The 16555-nt window shown below is 39.3% G+C and overlaps 1 protein-coding gene across 9 annotated transcripts in view; it reads left to right on the top strand.

Moving 5' to 3' along the window:
- The window catches only part of PDE3A (phosphodiesterase 3A), a 379994-nt gene that overhangs the window by 324056 nt on the left and 39383 nt on the right, over positions 1 to 16555 (top strand). For all 9 annotated transcript variants that reach the window (XM_086404062.1, XM_086404060.1, XM_086404061.1 and 6 more), the window contains 3 exons: positions 7147 to 7366; positions 11280 to 11365; positions 14639 to 14793. In XM_086404062.1, coding sequence (XP_086260188.1) covers positions 7147 to 7366; positions 11280 to 11365; positions 14639 to 14793 — 461 coding nt within the window. The remainder of the gene's footprint in view (positions 1 to 7146; positions 7367 to 11279; positions 11366 to 14638; positions 14794 to 16555) is intronic.

The following is a 16555-nucleotide window of genomic DNA, read 5'->3' as shown; positions in this document are numbered from 1 at the left end:
CTCCAGTATCCTGGCCTGGAGAATTCCATGGACTGTATAGTTCATGGGATCACAAAAAGTCAGACATGACTGAGCGACTTTCACTTCTTTTATTTGATTATTCTCTACATTTGTCATCTCTCCTATTTGAAGACTAATGTATGTAAATATATGGCCATTTCCTACAGCATTCCTAACCATTTCTGCTTTTAAAATTTTAAGTAGACTATGATAACACACACTGTGAGAAATAGTTTGGCTTGAGGAAAAAGAAATTTATATGTTTATGCCTTTATCTTCTCACCTGTAGAATAAAATGTTCTTGCTTTTCAGGGGGTTGCCAAGACCCCTGCTTGTTCACATCGTTCAAAATATGTAACCTCACACCCTTGCAGAAGCAAAGTGTTTTTCCTCTGTTACAAGGTTCATTTTAAATTTCATTCCAGGCAGTAAGTCTGGAGTCTTTAGTTCTGCTTATTTGTTTTAAATTTTGTTAATCCCTAAGTTCCAAGAACTCTAATCATTGAGTGGATTTTTAAATTTTTAAGAGCGAATTGCATGTCTCTAAGTGAATCAGCTGGCAGCTATTAAAAATCAACAGTGAAGAAAATCACTCCTCTCATAAATTGCCTTCAGAAAATATATGTGTGCAGACAGAAATGGATCATGTTCCCACAGGCTTTCAACTACTTTTAAAAAGTGCTAGGAAACTATCCCCAAACTCACAATTAGTTATCAGAATAATTAAGAAATTGCCTAAAGCGGTGCCTGTCAGGAGCCTCTTTGGTGTGCCTGTGTGCTCAGTTGTTCATTCACGTCCTGCTCTGTGGACTGTATGGATCATTTGTGACCCCATGGATTGTAGGCACCAGGCTCCTCTGTCCATAGGACTTTTCAGGCAAGAATGCTGTAGTGGGTTGCCATGCCGTCCTCCAGGGAATCTTTCTGACCCAGGGATCGAATTCGCATCTCTTATGTCTCTGGCATTGGCAGGCAGGTTCTTTACCACTAGCACCACCCAACTGGGACTTTCCTGGTGATCCAGTGGTTAAGACACTGTGCTTCCACTGCAGGGGGCACGGTTTCAATCCCTGGTCAGGAAACTAAGATCTTTCATACCTTGCAATGCAGCTAAACAAAACATACAAAAAACAACCACCACAAAAAAGATAATTCCTTAAAAAAAAAAAAAAAAATGATGCCGGAATTAAAACTTTGCCATGATCTGGCCAGCCCCATGCAACCTTGCCCCACAATCTCTCTGACCATGTTCCCTTCCCCTCCTTCCTCTTTGCTAACCTGCAGTCACACTGACCTCCTAACTGGTCCTCTGACAACCCCCGGGTAGGTCCCTCTTTCTGGAACATGTTTTCCCCAATACTTGTCTAAATGTCTTCCTTATTTTATCAAGCCTCTGTTCAAATGTTAGCCTTAGGGCATTCTGTCCTTCTTGATCCTCTATCCTCTGCATTATTTGTTTTCTGGGTATGAAATATATTTACTTATGTGGTGTGTATATATATATATATTTTTTTTAATTAGAGGATAATTACTTTACAATATTGTGATGGTTTTTGCCATACATTGACATGAATCAGCCATAGGTATACATATGTCCCCTCCCTCTTGACTCCACCTCCCACCTCCATCCCCATGCCACCCCTCTAGGTTATCACAGAGCACGACTTTGGGTTCCCTGCATCATACATCGAACTCCCACTGGCTATTTGTTTTACATATAGCAATGTTTATGTTTCAGTGCTATTCTCTCATCATCCCACCTCCTCCTTCCCCCACTGTGTCCAACATGTCTGTGTCTTCTTTGCTGCTATGCAAGTAGGGTGATCAGTACTATCTTTTTAGATTCCATATACATGCATTAATATGCAATATTTGTCTTTCTCTTTCTGACTTAGCTTACTTTGTATAATAGTTGCTTTGTATCAGTTAAAATTCCCTGACTTTCTTTTCTTCCCCAACCCCCTTTCTTCTTCCTCCTTCTCTTCTTTCTCTAGTTTCTGTCTCCCCTGAAAGCTCCAAGAGCAGGGAATTTTCTTTCATTCACTATCGCATCCTTTACTCCCTGGAATGGGGCGCACAATCAGTATTTGTTAAATGAACAAATCATTGGGATACTTACTCTGTGCAAATACCTTGATAACCTTTAAACCACATCGAACTAGTATCCAACTCCTTAATGGTTAAGCTGCTTTTCTAAGATTATCTGGAGACTCAGTCGGCCTTAATTTAATAAATAGTCTAAATTAAACTAACACTTTCTAACTTTTCTTATATGACAGCTTATATATTTGTATAATGATATGTGCAAATATGTTATATAGCTGTGGTGAAATGAAAAGAATTGAGAGGTTTTTGAAATTTGTATTTATTTTATAAAATAAGAAAATCAAATTATATTAGTGATCATAATAAAATTTAATTTATTCTGGAGCACTCAAATTGATAAAAATGTACAACTGTTAGTACTTCCCAGAACACTTGTAACTTACTTGCTGCACACAATGATAGGTTGGTTGGAAAACAGTGAGTTAAAAATCCAGTGTACTTAGGTGTCTTTTGGCTCAGGAAATTACATAAGGATATAGTTTGTCAGCAGTGGCTCAGACTGTGAAAAATTTGCCTGCAATGCAAGAGACCTAGGTTTGATCCCTGGATTGGGAAGACCCCTTGGAAAAGGGAATGGCTACCTACTCCAATATTCTTGAATAGAGAATCCAATGGACAGAGGAGCCTGGTGGGCTACAGTCCATGGGGTTGCAGAGAGTCAAACACAACTAACACTTTGATTTTTCTTTGGTAAAATAGCTAAATCTTTTCAGTAGTAATAGAAATCAAAATGCAAACCATAAGGTATGTGATTGTAAAGAGCAAAACATGCAACCTAGTAGACAATGAATTTTCCTTCCTCGTTGGGTCGTTTCTGATAGAATAGTGTGCTAATAAAGCACAATCTACCAAGAATGCTAGGCTCACTCCATATTCTCCTATTTCCTCTCACTGTGACCCTGGGGAGGTTATTTAATCTTCCTGGGTCAAAGTGGTTTCATTTGTTCAACATAGGCAGAGGTTGAGCTGTTGATCAGGAATCCATAGAAATATTGAGAAAAGGCCTTGGAGGGGTAGCTAGCCTCCACATTTAATCAAAGAAAGAGTATAATTTCTTATATTTTAAAGTAGACAAAATAATAAATAGCAGTGCTAACAAGAAACTTAAACATTATAAAAGCCAATCAACAAGCCTAATATTCCTTTCAGTGGACCAGAAAACCTCTGGCTGTGACAAATAAAACTTTTGAGAGGACTGGACATTGGAAGCAAACTAGGCCAGCTGCCAGGTCACCACACATCTTATTCAGTGATGTGAATATCGCTGGCTGTATGTCTCCCCAGAGTGATGAGCAATAGAAAAATGACTTTTAAGGATTTCATTTTATTTGCTTTACAGTAGACTGTTTAGCCATGTGGTCATGAGAAATAGTAAGCGGGAGGCTGGTTAGAACTTCTCTCTCTCTCTCCTTCAGTTTTAGTGCAGGCTGTATTCTCTGTATTTGGAGAGAGTAACTTCAAAAGACATCATCCCGGTCCTCAGACGTCAGTGCTTGGAAATGGATGCCAGTGCTCTTTAAAATTTTCACAACCAAGAGTAAACACAGTTTGGCACAAATGTCCACACTTATCATTCGAGCTTGAAGTCATTGTTTCATCTGAAATGGATCATGTTACATTTTTCAATGTATCCAAACAGTTTCTGACACACAAAAGTTAGTTTCACTGAAAGTGTGGATGGTTAATAAACTCCCTCAAAAATGGATCTTCTTCATTTACATATTTTAAGCAACCAGTGGTGGCTCAGAGATAAAGAATCTGCTTGTGACACAGGAAGCACAAGTTTGATCCCTGGATCAGGAAGATTGCCTGGAGGTGGTAACCCACTCCAGTATTCTTGCCTGGAAAATCCCATGGACAGAGGAGCCTGGCAGGCTACAGTCCACAGGGTCACAAGCATCAGACATGACTTAGCAACAAAACCATTACCACCACTAAGCAGCCAATGCCTGCCAGAAAACTCTGCTCCACATACATTAATGTTGAAAACTATGGCAGATCCTGTTGCTACTAAAAACCTCATAACGAAAGAGAAGGCAAACACATGAGAAGTTTTTAACTATTATCATCAGGTCAGAATGCCAAGAGAAAACAAAAATGGGAGGAGAAAATAATAGCCTTCTGCAGAAAGACAAATATCATATGATATAGCTTATAGGTGGAATCTACAAAAAAAACGGGGGGAGGTTACAAATGGACATGTTTACAAAACAAGTAGAGTTACAGATGTAGAAAACCTTATGGTCACCAGAATATAAGTGATGGGGGCGGAGATAAATTGGGAGATTGGAATCAATATATACACACTCCTGCTGCTGCTGCTGCTGCTGCTAAGTCACTTCAGTCGTGTCCAACTCTGTGCGACCCCATAGACAGCAACCCACTAAGCTCCCATGTCCCTGGGATTCTCCAGGCAAGAATACTGGAGTGGGATGCCATTTCCTTCTCTAATGCATGAAAGTGAAAATTGAAAGTGAAGTTGCTATATAAAATAGGAAACTAATAGTAACCTGCTGTATAGCACGGGGAACTCTCTCAATACTCTGCAATGGCCTATATGGGAATTCACTTTGATGTGCTAACACAGCATTGTAAATCATCTATCAGATCAGATCAGATCAGTCACTCTGTCATGTCCGACTCTTTGCGACCCCATGAATCGCAGCAGGCCAGGCCTCACTGTCCATCACCAACTCCCGGAGTTCACTAAGACTCATGTCCATGTCAGTGATGCCATCCAGCCATCTCATCCTCTGTCTTCCCCTTCTCCTCTTTCCCCCAATCCCTCCCAGCATCAGAGTCTTTTCCAATGAGTCAACTCTTCGCGTGAGGTGGCCAAAGTACTGGAGTTTCAGCTTTAGCATCGTTCCTTCCAAAGAAATCCCAGGGCTGATCTCCTTCAGAATGGACTGGTTGGATCTCCTTGCAGTCCAAGTGACTCTCAAGAGTCTTCTCCAACACCACAGTTCAAAAGCATCAGTTCTTTGGTGCTCAGCCTTCTTCACAGTCCAACTCTCACATCCATACATGACCACAGGAAAAAGCATAGCCTTGACTAGATGAACCTTTGTTGGCAAAGTAATGTCTGCTTTTGAATATGCTATCTAGGTTGGTCATAACTTTCCTTCCAAAGAGTAAGCGTCTTTTAATTTCATGGCTGCAGTCATCATCTGCAGTGATTTTGGAGCCCAGAAAAATAAAGTCTGACACTGTTTCCACTGTTTCCCCATCTATTTCCCATGAAGTGATGAGACAGGATGCCATGATCTTCGTTTTCTGAATGTTGAGCTTGAAGCCAACTTTTTCACTTTCCACTTTCACTTTCATCAAGAGGCTTTTGAGTTCCTCTTCACTTTCTGCCATAAGAGTGGTGTTATCTGCATATCTGAGGTTATTGATATTTCTCCTGGCAATCTTGATTCCAGTTTGTGTTTCTTCCAGTCCAGCATTTCTCATGATGTACTCTGCATATAAGTTAAATAAGCAGGGTGACCATATACAGCCTTAACGTACTCCCTTTCCTATTTGGAACCAGTCTGTTGTTCCATGTCCAGTTCTAACTGTTGCTTCCTGACCTGCATACAAATTTCTCAAGAGGCAGATCAGGTGGTCTGGTATTCCCATCTCTTTCAGAATTTTCCACAGTTTATTGTGATCCAAACAGTCAAAGGCTTTGGCATAGTCAATAAAGCAGAAATAGATGTTTTTCTGGAAGTCTCTTGCTTTTTCCATGATCCAGCGGATGTTGGCAATTTGATCTCTGGTTCCTCTGCCTTTTCTAAATCCAGTTTGAACATCTGGAAGTTCACGGTTCACATATTGCTGAAGCCTGGCTTGGAGAATTTTGAGCATTACTTTACTAGTGTGTGAGACTAGTGCAATTGTGCGGTAGTTTGAGCATTCTTTGGCATTGACTTTCTTTGGGATTGGAATGAAAACTGACCTTTTCCAGTCCTGTGGCCACTGCTGAGTTTTCCAAATTTGCTGGCATATTGAGTGCAGCACTTTCACAGCATCATCTTTCAGGATTTGAAATAGCTCAACTGGAATTCTATGATCTCCACTAGCTTTGTTTTTAGTGATGCTTCCTAAGGCCCACTTGACTTCACATTCCAGGATGTCTAGCTCTAGGTCAGTGATCACACCATCGTGATTATCTGGGTCGTGAAGATCTTTTTTGTACAGTTCTTCTGTGTATTCTTGCCACCTCTTCTTGATATCTTCTGCTTCTGTTAGGTCCATATCATTTCTGTCCTTTATCGAGCCCATCTTTGCATGAAATGTTCCTTTGGTATCTCTAATTTTCTTGAAGAGATCTCTAGTCTTTCCCATTCTGTTGTTTTCCTCTATTTCTTTGCATTGATCGCTGAAGAAGGCTTTCTTATCTCTTCTTGCTATTCTTTGGAACTCCGCATTCAGATGTTTATATCTTTCTTTTTCTCCTTTGCTTTTCACTTCTCTTCTTTTCACAGCTATTTGTAAGGCCTCCCCAGACAGCCATTTTGCTTTTTTTGCATTTCTTTTCCATGGGGATGGTCTTGATCCCTGTCTCCTGTACAATGTCACGAACCTCATTCCATAGTTCATCAGGCACTCTATCTATCAGATCTAGGCCCTTAAATCTATTTCTCACTTCCACTGTATAATCATAAGGGATTTGATTTAGGTCATACCTGAATGGTCTAGTGGTTTTCCCTACTTTCTTCAATTTAAGTCTGAATTTGGCAATAAGGAGTTCTGTACTCCAATAAAAATTAGAAAATAATATCTTTCTGTCCTGAAGTTACTCCAGGACACCAGGGCTTTTACTGAACTTGCTAGCATTGCCACTGAATTTTCATGATGATTCATTTCTCATATTTCATGCTGCAGTGATGCCCCCACTGTGCAGCCTGTCTGCAGAGGAGGCCGGCCCTGTGGTCTGAGGACTCACATAGTCCTTCCTGAGTTAAAAGGAGTCCAAAAGGAAGGCTAAGAGCTGCAATTTTGACTTTCAAAGACATTTACTTAGGACTTAACAGTTCTCTCTTTGTTTATTAGGTTCCCTTGTGAAAATTTCACCTCTTTCCTCACCCTGTTCCTCACCTCTCCACGGGACCCCTGCCAGCAGCCCGGTCAGCAAAGTTTCTGCAGTGCAGTTCCCAGAGTCTTCCGACACAACTGCCAAATCAGGCCTAAGTTCTCACCGGGCCTTAACTTACACACAGAGCGCCCCTGATCTTTCTCCTCAGATCCTGAATCCACCTGTTATATGCAGCAGGTAAGGAATTTTATGTTGTTCACTGGAGTCTAAGTAATAATAAAACTAACACTGGTTTTCCCCTTAGGAACTCTCACCACCAGCCCACATAGCTTTGTGTAGGTTGCCTAAGTAGTTGACAAGAAAGTCCAAGACAGTGTGGTCTGTGTTGAATAGGCTGGAATAGAAACTTAATTTTTCAGTGCTTCTCCGTTCATAGGAATTTTAGAGACCTTATGTTCCATACATGTCTGTGGTGCTGATATAAAATAATTAGTTTTATATTTTACCTGCTTACTGATAGAGAGTGCATCAAACATCTAATTAAAAACTCCTATCGAGTCATTCAGTATAATTTGGTATTTTGTTGGGATATCTTTTACTTGTTCTCCAGGGAGAATTTTATACTGATTTTAAAGGTACTGTTTTTTAAGGTTGCATTTCCCATTGTGACATTTTAAAAATGTGCAGATAATGTGTCACACATTGTGACTGTTTCCAAATGGATCTCTGAATACAATGAAGCGATTGCCTGTGCTGCTCTGTCATGTTTAAATAGGGAGACAAAGTGTTGTCTCTTACAGGGGATAAGAAAAAAGAACCTAACATGGTAAGATTAATTATTTTGTCTATATTGTCACTAAAAAAGGAATACCTTCTCTACCAATTAACATATTATTGTTCTTCAGTAATAGCTTCATCTTGAATACCTGCTTTAAAGCATTGCAATTTTTTTAAGTAGAAAAGAGTTGAGTGTTTTAAAATTAAGTATAATTATGAGAGTGCCTTGAATAAAATGTTATTTCCCCCCCTAAGCTGAATGACCATAACTGAATAAATTAGTTACATGTTGGTCTTCTTATATCAAATACTGGGTCACAGACCCAGATTTGACCAGTGAATTCAAATTTAAGCCTCACAAATTTCATTTTCTGACCCTTTGTTCATAAATTCTGTGTTAAATAATCATTTTTATAATCTTTATTTTTGCTTCTTTTCTCTTTATAAATACTTTCAAAGGGATGATAATTTGTGTTTGGTTAGGACCGGAGTGAAAAGTTATTCCACCATCCAAACCTTACTCTGTTGCTCTGTGCATAATACCATTTTCAATAGAATCATTCCCTTAGGATGTTAATCCCATCTTTTTCTGTGGTAAAACAGGCCTATCATATTTTCCTTTTAGCGATTTACAACACGCATCACTTTATTGGAAGCTCTGAGAAGTCCTGCAAAAAGAAAACGCCTTGAGTTTTGTTTCCTCTGGCATCTCCTGACTTTATTTAACCACAGAACCCATTTCTTTAGGTTAACACCCAGTAATTGCCCGTGGAGCTAGTGTCTGGGGGAACACCCTGAAGAAACACTTTTTTGTGGTGTGCGTCCTGGGCCCAGATGAAACCCAAGGGAGTCACCAGACTCAATGACATCTGCTTGCAGCGTTTCTAGGGAGACACTCCCACTGTGAGCTGCAGACTTTTAAGAAATCAGTTGCCTATAGGAAGAACCAAGGGGTTCAGAAAAGATGTATTATACCACTTCCGTAGCTTTGCTCACCGAAGTCTTTTTTTTTTTTTTTGGTATTCTTAGCAGAAAGAATGTAATGGGATTTTTATAAAAGAGGTTTTGGAGAAAAACAAGGGAATTTAACTGCCTACTTGTTCAGTAATGTTTATAAATCCAGTAGTGTGTGTTTTATTTGCTGGGGCTTTATAAATCTATAATTCAAACCATGTTTTATTATTGCCTTCAAGGCAGCCACCCATGTAGGCACAGAGAGCTCCAGAAACACACGACTAATTATTGTGGTTTTCCCTGCTGAACTTGAAGGGCTTGGCGTTGAATCCGAGTCTCTTGGCTGCTGTAACGTCTATGCAACAAGCTGTTTTTCTGGCAGGAGAGGTAGTCTATTTGAACTCCTAATTTAAACGTTCCTTTCAAGTATTATCTTGCAGAGAAAAATCTTCAAACTAGTAAACTACTTTTACCAAGTTTCATCCCAGAACAGAAACCCATAATTTACACCTATGGACTTTTTCCTTCGGTTCTGTCATTTTCTTTTGAGTCCCTAAGTCAGACTGATGGGATTTCATAATTAAAAATATTTCATATGTGATGCTTTCCACTGACATTCAAGGCTTGAAAAATAAATTTGCTTTGGATGAAAACACTCTAACTGGGAAATGCTTATCTCACTACACATATAAACACAATTCAAGGGGAAAAAGTGATGAGATATTTAATATATTAAATTATAAACTATGATTCTTCTCTTTTCTATTTAGAGTGAGTAATTTGTGGCTAAATAGCAAATAAACAAAAGTTCTCTGAGACCCTTTGTATGAATAATATTAGGCAGAATGAAAGAACCCAGAAACAAAATACAGAATTAAAACCTAATCAAGTCTCTAAACAAGATAAGTGAGAGAAGAAACTTGCCAGACCATTTGCTGGATTACTTTGTAATTTATTAAACAGTCAAACTGTTGAGAAAGCAAATGTAGCCTGCCTCCTCCAACTTCTTATGTTAAAGAACCCTGCCCATCTCTCAAGGACCTTCATTTTTCTCCATGTTGATATTCAACTCTTTGCAACCCCATGGATTGTAGCCCTCCAGGCTCCTCTGTCCATGAGATTCTCCAGGCAAGAATACTGATGTGGGTAGCCATTTCCTTCTCCAGGGCATCCTCTCAACCCAGAGATTGAACCCACATCTCCTGCACTGGCAAACGGATTCTTTACCACTGAGCCCCCAGGGAAGCCCTTTATCTCCTTTACCCACAGTATACTCCCTTGATCTGTTTTTCTCAACTTGCATCCTGTGTGGTCAGGTTTACAGCCACTGTTTGTCAAAATATACCTTAACAGGTGAACTGATCCATCTGAAGACAAATAATTAAATTTTATGGCAAAAAATAAAAATAATCTACCAGTTTTTTTATTTTCATGTTTGCAATCATTTTTTAAAGGGCTTTTTGGATATAACCCACAGAAATAAATCTAATCATGAAGCTTTTTAGCAGACACAAAATGATTCCGCTGGGAAAGATATTTTTGACCAAATACACATAGGCACTTCCAAAATCACTGCTGTAAGTATGTAGCTGACTATTCCAGGATTCTCTAAATAATGTCAGAGAAAGTTACCAACAGTTTCATTTCACCTCAAATATGATCTTGATTGTGGAAGAGCATGAGAGTTGAACAGAGTGTCTGATCCTTTGTATTGAGTATGCTTTCCTTCAGTTCAGTTCAGTCGCTCAGTCGTGTCCAACTCTTTGCGACCCCATGAACCGCAGCACGCCAGGCCTCCCTGTCCATCACCAACTCCCGGAGTCCCCCTAAACTCATGTCCATTGTGTCGGTGATACCATCTAACCATCTCATCCTCTGCCATCCCCTTCTCCTGCCTTCAATCTTTCCCAGCATCAGAGTCTTTTCAATGAGTCAGCTCTCTGCATCAGGTGGACAAAGTATTGGAGTTTCAGCTTAAACATCAGTCCCTCCAATGAACACCCAGGATTGATCTTCTTTAGGATGGACTGGTTGGATTTCCTTGTAGTCCAAGGGACTCTCAGGAATCTTCTCCAACGCCACAGTTCAAAAGCATCAATTCTTCGGCACTAAGCTTTCTTTATAGTCCAACTCTCACATCCATACATGACTACTGGAAAAACCATAGCCTTGATTAGACAGACCTTTGTTGGCAAAGTAATGTCTCTGCTTTTTAATATGCTTTCCTTACCACTGACCAAAACAGTATCCCACATATCAATGTCCATGTAAAAGACAAAATGATTTTTTTTCCATCAGAGGAATAAGTAGAGTGCCAGAATATGTGATTGTTTTTTATCCTAATATATACATACCTGGTGTGTGCCTACAATTTTCTGAAAATAAAGGACCTACTTACAGCTGTTCCATTATTTCTCAGCTGTGGCAGACCATATTCCCAGGGGACTTCTGCCGACGGGCCCCTGGAAAGAAGCGGGGCAGCCATTCGGACACCAACCAGAACAGGTAATTCTTCTTTGGATTCTGTTCCTCAAAATGGAAACTGCTCTACTAGATTTTTTTTTTTTCCTAATCAGAAAAAGATAACATATGTTTCTGATTTTTTAGATTGCAAGTTTAAAAAGACAATGAAGGAGATAAAAATCATCCACAGTCCTACTACCTAGAGTTAATCATGGGTTATGTTTTGATACAAAGCTATCCAAAATGTTTATTGTGTCTGTACACAAATGAATATATTTTTAAATGAGACACCATTTTCTATAATGTATAGAACACTATAGAAATGCTATTTTATCTTGGACATTGTAGGGTCATCTATTTTAGGGTACGCTCTGGGGATCTCCATCACAGAGCCTGAGAATTGACCCTGCTTAGATTACTGTGAGCTTGGGAGGTAAAAACCATAGTTTTTCTTGAGGCAGTATTACAGAGGCTCAGAAAAATAGGCATTGCAGCTTGATTTATATCCTGATTCTGCTTCCAACTCGTCTGTAATCTCTGTGTCTTAGTTCCTTCATCAGTAATAGAGATAATAAGGGTCCTACTGGACGAGGATTATAGATAGTTAAATTACTAAAGTACAGAAAGCACTTATTATAGTATCTGGGTCACTGTAAGGAGTGTTTGCTGCCATAGTTATCGTAATAATTATTATTTTATTTTTATTGGTGTAACCCTAGGGACTTGCTTTTGTTATTGCTGCAAGTTCATAAGGCAGGAAACCAGGGGGCGCTACTGGTAAAGAATCCACCTGCCAATGCAGGAGACCCCAGAGACCAAGGCATGATCCCTGGGTCAGGAAGATCCCCTGGGAGTAGCAGATGGCAACCCGCTCCAGCATCCTTGCCTGGGAAATTCCGTGGACAGAGGAGCCTGGCAGGCTATGGACCAGGCGATTGCAAAGAGTCAGACACAACTGGGCGCACGTGTTGTGCACACACACACACATATGAACTTTAGGCTTTATGATGATAGAGTGATCTAAGAATGGTTCTTAATTATCTGCTCCAGCATTTTTTAATACTCAATAAATATTGATCATTTGCCTATGAGAATGATGTGCCATGGCAGTGGACAAACATCCAGGGACATAGGCAAGGGGAAATTAAAAGGAGGGTTCTCTGTGTGGCCGTTATACGATAGGGTACACTGAAGACTCAGAATATTCTCTTCTCTACGTCCCTGATCTTCCCTGACTCTACTGAGGCTGATAGAATAAGGAGTGTCTCCTTATCACCCTTGGCCTCCTGTGGAGCTATATGGCCTTTGAGTGTGCTTCTTCATTTTTCTGAAAATTCTGGGATTGAAACTTATCAGTTACATGTTTTTATAATTGCTGTGTCTGATTCTAATATAGAAGCAGTTGCATGAGAAAGATAAAAGAAAGATGGGTCCTTGAAAATGTGCAACAGAATACTCCTGATCGGAATAGGCTACATAATAAAAGCCATTATTCACCAGCAATATGAGGACATTTGACAAACCTAGACTATTCAAGCAGCTTTGGAAAAAAAGAGCAAATTTTCCTTCAATACTTAAACTACCCTAAAGAAGAAAGTATGGTGCTGGTGTAAACATTATCAAATAGAATCATATGGAATTGAGTAGAAAGTCCCACATTAGACCCACACCTATTCAGCTGTTGAACCTTCAACAAAGATCCATTTTTCCAAGCAAATGGAGCTAGGAAAAAATGAATCTCACCCCTTACTTCACACCTGATGAAATTTTATCCTGAGATGGCGCACAGACCCAATGGTAAAACCTAAAACAGTAAAACTTCTGAAAGAGAATGCGGGAAGATATCTTTGTGACTTAGGGAAAGGTGAAGATTTTATAGGCCATGGAAAGCAATAACCATTTTAAGAAAAACTAGATTTCATCAGAGGTAGAATATAGGAACTCAGATTTCATGAGTTCACTTCTGATGGTAGGATTTATCAGCTGTGGGCTCTTGGGCAACTTAAGCCTTTCTGTGCCTCAGTTTCCTGTTTGCAAAGTGAGCATATTAATGATGCAGTAGGGCAATAATACCTACCTCATAGGATTGTTGAGAGGATTCAGCATATTTGTACAAACAAAGTGCTTTCTGTGGTATCTCCCACGTAGCGAGCACCCCATAAATTTCAGTCAGGTGTTTCAGTCAGAAGAAGCTTCTTGAGGTCTTTACCCCAGAAGCATGTTCTTCAGACTCTTGACATTACCTGATGTATTTTCTGATTAGCACAGTTTAGTGTTCCTGCCTGGAGAATCCCGGGGATGGGGGAGCCTGGTGGGCTGCAGTCTATGGGGTCGCACAGAGTTGGACACGACTGAAGCAACTTAGCAGCAGCAGCAGCAGCACTAACTGTAATGAAAGATAGTGGAGATGAGTAAGGAAGGAAGGAAGCACAGATGTCTAGGGACCAAGATTGGATACAAGGACCTGCCATGCTCTTTAGCACATGCTGTGGCTTCTATATTCTACAGATTGCTTTGTTCTTGGGTATCACCTCAAATTCTCTTGCCCATGTGACATTTCTAGGGTTAGGGTTCTAATCAGCTACTTGGTAGTTTAGTGTGTTGGAGCATGCATAAAAGAAAAAGAATTATAAAGTCACAGGAGTTTATATGAAACCTGTGAACTTATCTACAAAACAGAAGTAGACTCACAGACATAGAAGATAAACTTAGGGTTACCAAAGAGGAAAGCATGTGAGGGAGAGATAAAGTAGGATTTGGGGATTAGCATCCCTGGTGATTCAAATGGTAAAGAATCTGGCTGCAATGCAAGAGACCTGGGTTAGATTCCTGAATCAGGAAGATCCCCTGGAGAAAGAAACAGCAACTCACTCCAGTATTCTTGCCTGGAGAATTCCATGGACAAAGGAACCTGGTAAGCTACAATCCATAGGATCACAAAGAGGTATCAACTACTGACCTGAGCATTATTATTGAGGGATTATTGGATGTCATATAAATCACAGATCATAATTCCATCTGTTTTATTGGGTTAAAAAGGATGTGTTTGCTCAGACTCTGGGAAATAGTAAGGACAGGGAAGCCTGGGGTGCTGCAGTCCATGGGGTCACAAATAGTTGGACATGACGTAGCAACTGAACAACAACAAAAATGTGTGCTTTCGTCCACCCGATGATCTTATGTTCTTGGTGTGTAAGCTCAGGAAAGTGGAATTTTCCTATGATATTTGTAGTATGTGTTTTAGGACTATTTGCTTAAATAGGACCCCTTTTTTCACTGCAAGTTTCATAATAAGCTCTTGCCTTTTAATTGCAGATGACGTCACTCAAGTTACCTCTGATTATGAAACGAATAACAACAGTGATAGCAGTGATATTGTACAGAATGAAGATGAGACTGAGGGCCCCAGAGAGGCTCTGAGAAAGACGTCATCTTGCAGCACCTACGCTCCGGAGACCATGATGTTCCTGGTAGACGCCCATCACTTATCTCATTAACTGACTTGAAAAATTGGTTTCTGTGACAGGAATTGACTTAGGAACAGATCCCTGAATCACCTCTTACATGGATTACATGTATCTTGTAGCCCTTCCTGTATATCTGTATTATTTTCCTCTAAGTCTTACTGGTCTCAGGATTCTATTGTGGCTTCCCAGGTGGTGCTAATAGTAAAGAACCTGCTTCCCAGTGCAGGAGACATTAAGAGATGTGGGTTTGACCCGTGGGTAGGAGAGATGCCCTGGAGGAGGAAATGGCAATCCACTCCAGTGTTCTTGCCTAGAGAATCCTGTGGACAGAGGAGCCTGGCAGGCTATAGCCCATAGGGTCAGTTCTAGTATTTAATGATTAAAAACTTAAGTATTCATCTCCACAACTGATTGCAGTATTTCTTAACCAAGTCTAAAAATGTAAATATGCCTAGGAAAATTAATTGTTTTGATCAGGAAGGTAACATTTTATAAATATAAATCAATGAAAATGAAATCTATTCTTTATCTTAGGACTTCTGTTGGCTTTTTCTAGCACCTCCTTGATTTAGAAAGTGAGCCAGTGTTTATTTTCCTTGTTATATTAAACCAGGTTGACATTGACACTTACTCCCCATTAAAATATTATTTATTTATTTATTCTGTGTATTTTATTCTGTGTATTTATTCTGTGTATTTAAATAGCTCCACTTAAAGAGGATGGAAGCATACATTTGAGTCTGGTTCATTTGGGGGAGGCAATAAATAGCAGAAAACAGTTGACTGTAATGTGATTTTCCATTGCTGTTTTTATCATTTCTCTTTTACCTAATTTACCATATATACTTTTATTTTTTATTTAGTTTTTAATTGGAGTATAATTGCTTTACAATGTTGTATTGGTTTTTACCATGCAACAATACAAAGCATAGCTATATATATGCATGCTAAGTTGCTTCAGTCGTGTTCAAAAATTTGTGACCCTATGAACAGTAGCTTGCCAGGCTCTATCTGTCCATGGGATTCTCCAGGTAAAAATACTGGAGTGGGTTGCCATTTCCTTCTCCAGGGGATCTTCCCAACCCAGTGATGGAAAATGTAAGATGCATCTCTTACATCTCCTGCATTGGCAGGCATGTTCTTTACCAGTAGCGCTACCTGGCTCTTCCCTAATTATATACATATATAACTATATATAACTATACATATAACTATATATATATATGCACACACACACACATACATATCCCCCTCCTACTATTTATAGTTTAAAATTGTCAGATAAAATAACTTAGGTGTTTCTTTATCCTCATTTTTTTTTTTCTGGTAAATAAACTCTTAAGAATGTCTTTATTTGGTACCTATTATACATTTTTGTTTTTACATATATTTGGTGCATGTTTTTTGGAAACCATGCAACACATGAATTAAATTAAAATACCTGAAAATTGTAGTAACTGTAACTCTATAGGATTAATGCTGATTTTGAAGCAATAATATAAATTGTACCAATTAGAGTAAGGGTGATTTACTCCCTCTCCCTACTCAAGGTTTTTTTTGTTGTTTTTTGTTTTTGTTTTTGTTTTTTAGAGTTCAATAAGCCAGGAATCCTCATCTCAGAAGAATTTACATAAATATATAGAGGGAAATTTGCATACAGTTTCAGAGTGTTCTGAAGTCCTTGAATCTTTAAGAATTACACAGAAGACTAAAAAGCAGTTATGTTAATTTATGAAAGAAGCATCCAATTTTTCTATAGCATAGA

This window comes from Bos grunniens, chromosome 5 (assembly GCF_055505025.1).
Source record: "Bos grunniens cultivar Pamir isolate PY7600 chromosome 5, Bosgru_T2T1.0, whole genome shotgun sequence".
Lineage (NCBI taxonomy): Eukaryota > Metazoa > Chordata > Mammalia > Artiodactyla > Bovidae > Bos > Bos grunniens.
The sequence above is the reverse complement of the archived record's forward strand: the minus strand, read 5'-3'. Positions and strand labels throughout refer to the sequence as shown.